The 5374-nt window shown below is 37.9% G+C and overlaps 1 protein-coding gene across 1 annotated transcript; it reads right to left on the bottom strand.

Annotated features, from left to right (window-relative positions):
- Positions 1–1712: 1712 nt before the first annotated feature.
- Positions 1713–4932, bottom strand: PABPC5 (poly(A) binding protein cytoplasmic 5). Its single transcript, XM_032757250.2, has 2 exons — positions 4877–4932; positions 1713–4336 (listed from the first exon to the last, which is right to left on the bottom strand). Exon 2 carries the CDS (start codon positions 4191–4193, stop codon positions 3045–3047), a length of 1149 nt encoding a protein of 382 aa, XP_032613141.1. The 5' UTR covers positions 4194–4336; positions 4877–4932; the 3' UTR covers positions 1713–3044.
- Positions 4933–5374: the final 442 nt, after the last annotated feature.

The raw sequence follows: 5374 nt of genomic DNA, 5'->3' as shown, positions 1-5374 counted from the left end.
TCTGCAATCGTATATTGATACATGTCTAATTATTCCCTTAAATTAGGCCACTTATTTACAGGGAAGAGGATATTCACTCCATTCCTGTCTCCCCTTAAAAAAAATATCATAACTTTTTTCCACTGGGCTAAAAATATCACTTACATGTGTAATATTTTATTTTTCTCTTTAACCATTATTACTAGATAGGCATCAGCATGTGCCAACTTCTTGTACAAAAAAGCCTCCTCAAAATAACCTTGACTATGATGGCTTGCAATTACAAAACAATATTTTTAGTTTTCTTCTCCTTGGGTACATTTAAAGTTTGTACAAGTGATTGTTTTGAAAAGCTAAACAGAACAAAACAAAATTTGTACTAAATGGTGCATTCTTAACCTAACTGTTTAATTCGTACTAATTATCTTGTGCTAAAAGAAATGATGAGCAAAAGTACAGGATTGAAAAACTACCCTGGTGTTTACATTCAAATAGAGAATATCTTTCCTGTATGTTTTCGTTTCGATTTTCAACAACGGAATTTATGGTGTTTTTTACAACAGTTTATCAAACCCCTAAACATATATATTTTATCTGTTCTTAGGCATATTTTGATTTCTTCTTTTCTTTATACTGGCTAGCTTTTGAAAAATAGTAATAGTTTAAATACATTGTTCCAAAAATATATTAAGTGCTTTTATTTGATAGTTTTTACATTATAGATACCTGTCTAGATTTATATTGAATCAAAGCATTTGTAAAGAATGCAGGCTAACACTGATACTTCAGGTTTATAAATTTAACTGAAAACTGGTAATGGGTAAAAACGAATGGAGAGTATATGTGATAAATAATGAGCAATGTAAACATTTTAAATTGTATTTGTAGTTTCATAGTTTTCATATATGTTAATCACAATGATGTAAAGTCTAAATGCAGAATATATCTTGAAAGTATTCCAAAATTTTGACACATATATCAATATGATGTGCACATATTTTTTATCAGATTTAAGCTTTTACGTATTATAGAAATTTTTTTGCAGTCAGTAATTAATAGCGGTTTTAAGCAAGTGATGTTCATCACGGCATTGTTTATGCATGTAAAAATGTTAAAAATCATATAAATTAGATTCAATAGCAAACTGTTTAGATAAATTATAATATGTCAACACAAGGGAATACTATGCAGTCACTAAGATGATGATAGAGATTGATATTTATTGTCATGAAAAAATGATTATGGTTCAGTTTAAAATTAAAAATACAGAACAGTACACATAGTGTGGATTTTTGGTCAAAACGTTTGTGTACACGTAGGAAAAAATATGAAAAGATATTTACACATTGAAAATATTAATTGTGGTATTTCTGAACTGTAGAAATTTTACTTCCTTCTGCGTTGTGTACATTTTTTACAATGAGCATGTGTTATGTTTATAATCAATATAAACAGTGATTTCCATTTTGAAAATATTTGCAAATGAATAAACCTGTAATTTGTAGATAAACAAATACATAGAAACAGCTTATTGTCATTATTTTATGGTCAAAGAGCTAACAAAAGTGTTAACAAAGTTATATATTTACATTGTACTATGTATGAAAACGAAGATTTGTATATAAGGTAATAAAACTGACAGTAGAGAAAAAACATATTCTAATGTTGAATCTGTGGCATAAGTGAATCATATTATAAAAAAGTAATTATTTAAATTTTACATAAATTAGGTATTTTCTTCTTCCTAAAAGGACTTGAACTGGTATATATTTTTAAAAAGGTAATACAAAAAATAGAAAAATAAGTGTAATATGAATGGAAGGCAGGCAATGAGAACAGGAAACTGCAAGTGAAATGTAGAGAATCTCCAATTTAGAAATTACAGTCTAATTAATATAACGGCAATATTGAACAAAACTTTTTTTTTTAATTTTCAAGCAGCCAAGACATAAAGAAAACCATATTGGTTTCACAGTTCTCGTACAATGGCTGGAGGCATATGACTTAATCCAAGAGACAACCTACTCCTTACCTTTGAAACACCTGTGAATATTATCAAAAGGACACACTCAATAATTTACAAGAGATAACAAGTTTAATAGAAGGTGTTCTTCGAAGAAGTTTTTCAACATCATTCTGTGGAGTATTGCCTTTTATATTGACAGTTGGTAAAATCCGAAGGTAAAATATTAAATTATTTATAGGTAAAGGAAATTCAGCGCAGTTATTCATCTTTCTTGTTAATTTAACATGATACAAGTATATGTACTAAGGAATTTAGAAAAATGAATGGTAGGAGTGGTACTGAAAGTATCCTCACATACCAAATCTCTTAGGAAAGGTTTTTAAGATGCAATTGCTACTTTAAATAGCCACTGCCTAAACTGTTAATTTTCTCAGTGACTAATTGTGAAAACACCAATATGCTTACTTCTTTGGGCAAGAAGTTAATACGACCACTCCCAACATTTAGTCAAAAGTACTATCAAGTCTGTAGCATGTTCACAACATATTAAAAAATGAAACAAGAATACAAATAAATAAAGAAAATAAAATACATTTCACATTTTTTTGAAAAAAAACATTAATTTTTGCATAATAATTTTAAGTGAAATAATGCAGATGTTAATTGGATCACATATGTTTTCCCCTGCTGTACTGACTTCTCGAAAAGCAGGTTAGAACTTTTCACTGTGATAGATTCAGAAGAACCATGTTGACAATATTTTCATGAAAAAAATAAGAGTATTGAAATAAGAAGGGAAATATACTCAATCAATTGCCTCACCTTGACTGTTCAGGAAAAAAAAAGTGGAGGAATACACTTTATTCTACAGATTTCTAAGGATATTACATCAAAAAAAGTACAAAATGACAATTTTACAATTAGAAATTATGTTCTATTCTAAAATGAACAAAGTTTTCTAGTTTTGCCTTTTTTTTCAAAAAAAAGAATTCACTTAAAAAAAAATAACTTGTGAATTAGCATAAAATAACCCCTTATCACAAAGGAGCCCAAACTAAGGAGGCACCAGCTAAGGCTGAAACAAACAGCATTCTCATTCTCAGCACCTGCGCCTGGCCTGGCCCAGGGTGACATGCAGGGGCTTGGAGCCCACTATGCGGCCATTCATCTCATCCACTGCTTTGGTAGCCTCTTCAAAAGAGGAAAAGCAGACCACACCAAATCCTTTGCCTTGCCCCACTTCCATCATCACTTTGGCCCGACTAATTGACCCAAAGGAAGAAAATTCCTCCTTCAGTTTTTCATCATTGATTGTCTCATCCAAGTTCTTAATATAGATAGGCACTCCTGGGGGCCGACTTTTTTCTTTTAACCTCAGCCGTTCAAATCTCCGCCTCAACTCAGCCAGGCGTTCAATTTTCTTCTGTGCTCGCCCTACATAGAGGACTTTTCCATCGATGGACTTTCCATGCAAGTCTAGCACAGCCTTTTGGGCAGCCTCGTGTGTCTCGTATCTCACAAATCCAAAGCCTTTAGATTTCCCACTGGCATCTCTTATTACTTTAACACTCTCAGTTGGCCCATATTCACAGAAAAGTTCCTTCAGTTTTTCGTCATCTATGTCGTCTCCAATGTTTTTAACGAAAACATTGGTGAAAGTTGCTCTATCCCTGGTTCTGACCTCAGCCGCCCGCTCTTCTGGGAATTTGAATCTGCCAACATACACCTGGCGGTTGTTGAGCCGCACTCCATTCATGTGCCAGATGGCTCTATTGGCAGCGGCCAGGCTGTCAAAGTGCACATAGGCATAACCCTTAGAGCCGTTGTCATCGCATACGACTTTGCAGGACAGAATGTTCCCAAAAGCAGAAAATAAGTAAAACAGGGCCCTATTGTCTATGGATTTGTCCAGGTTTTTGATGAATATATTTCCCACTCCAGACTTTCTTAAGCGGTCATCTGGCTGAGACCACATAAGGCGGAATGGTTTTCCATTAATCAAATCAAAATTCATGGTGTTCAAGGCCCACTCTGCATCCGCGGGAAAGCGGAAGTTAACATACCCATAGCCCAGGGGGCTGCGGGTCACCGGATCACGGCAGATTCGGGTGAATCGCAGAGGGCCAGCAGGCCTGAACTTCTTATAGAGCATGTCCTCGGTGACATCTGGGTCCAAGTCACCCACGTACAGAGCGGCCTTGAGATACTTCTTTTTCTTGCCAGCAGGATTAGGCTCCCCGCTCCCCATCTCTCTGAGCACTGGGAGGAGGTTCTCTTTGAAGAGAAAAAAGGCTGCTTTCTCTAAGCTATGGGCCAAACAGCTGTTCACGAACAGAAAAAGCCAAGGCAGGCAAAAGGAAGCTAAAAGCAGACTCAGAATCACTGTCGAGGCTGAGAAAATGAAGTTCAGAAACAGCTGGTCAGCAGGCTCAGAACAAACACATCAGACAAAAAGGCGCCCCAAATACGAATCTATTCTCCCTGCGGGGACTTAAAATTGTCACCCGTTCAGATTTAAAATCAGTTTCAAAAGCCAGTACCAGAAACGTAATTTTCCTGTCCCCGTGAAATTGTGAAAAGCCACCAAGCAGCTGGCTGGTTCCCCACAACTAGCATTGCAGACAGAGGCCTCCCGACCCGTTTTCTGCATAAATATAGGCCTAGAGCTCCTGTTGGTTTAAAATGATATCAACAAGGGCAGGGACCGAGCGCGTATTCCTCCGCCGGCTGCCTGGCCAGTCTCGGGCTGGCTAGCCTTTCGCTAAGGCCTCTCCGCACTCAGCGTCTGCGAAAGGGTACACTAGACACTTGGTGCGATAAGACCGGCAGGCAGGCTGCAGGCAGCGGATAGGACACAGAGACAGACAGACAGACACACGCGCGGGGGATCGAAGACCGCCCAGATACCCAAGATGCCCACTGGGTACGGACCGAGTGAGGCGCGGTGATTTCAGCAGCCTGAGGCTCGAGGCAGGTCCGGAGAGACTGACTGGCAAACGCGCAGTGAGTGGGTCAGCTCTGACGCGAGGCGGGTCTGGCCAGATGCGGGGCGGAGTCAGCGAAGAAGGGCAGATGCGCGGCGGGCGGTCCCGGCGCAGACCGATGGGCTGGGGTTTCTCTCCACAGGACAGTTCAACGGAGGGACCAAGAGCCAGTAGCAGTGATAGGGAGGGGGGACAGGCGGGGCGCGAGAAACCCGGAACCGTGCTAAGTAACTTCCCGCTTCCTCTGTACCAAGATTAAAAAAAAAAGAAAGAGAGAGAGAGAGACAGAGAGAAGGGGAGAGAGAGAGAGAGAGAGGAGAGAAAGAAAAATCTAAGATGGCTTTTAGATGTTTCTTATATTTTAAATGTTATTTATTATTTAAAATACTATATTTAAGCCGAACATCTAAAAATCACATAAGAAGATGACGACCTGGACAAAAAT

The sequence above is a fragment of the Hylobates moloch genome, unplaced genomic scaffold, assembly GCF_009828535.3.
Source record: "Hylobates moloch isolate HMO894 unplaced genomic scaffold, HMol_V3 SCAFFOLD_7, whole genome shotgun sequence".
Classification (NCBI taxonomy): domain Eukaryota; kingdom Metazoa; phylum Chordata; class Mammalia; order Primates; family Hylobatidae; genus Hylobates; species Hylobates moloch.
This window is presented reverse-complemented; position numbering and strand designations above follow the sequence as displayed.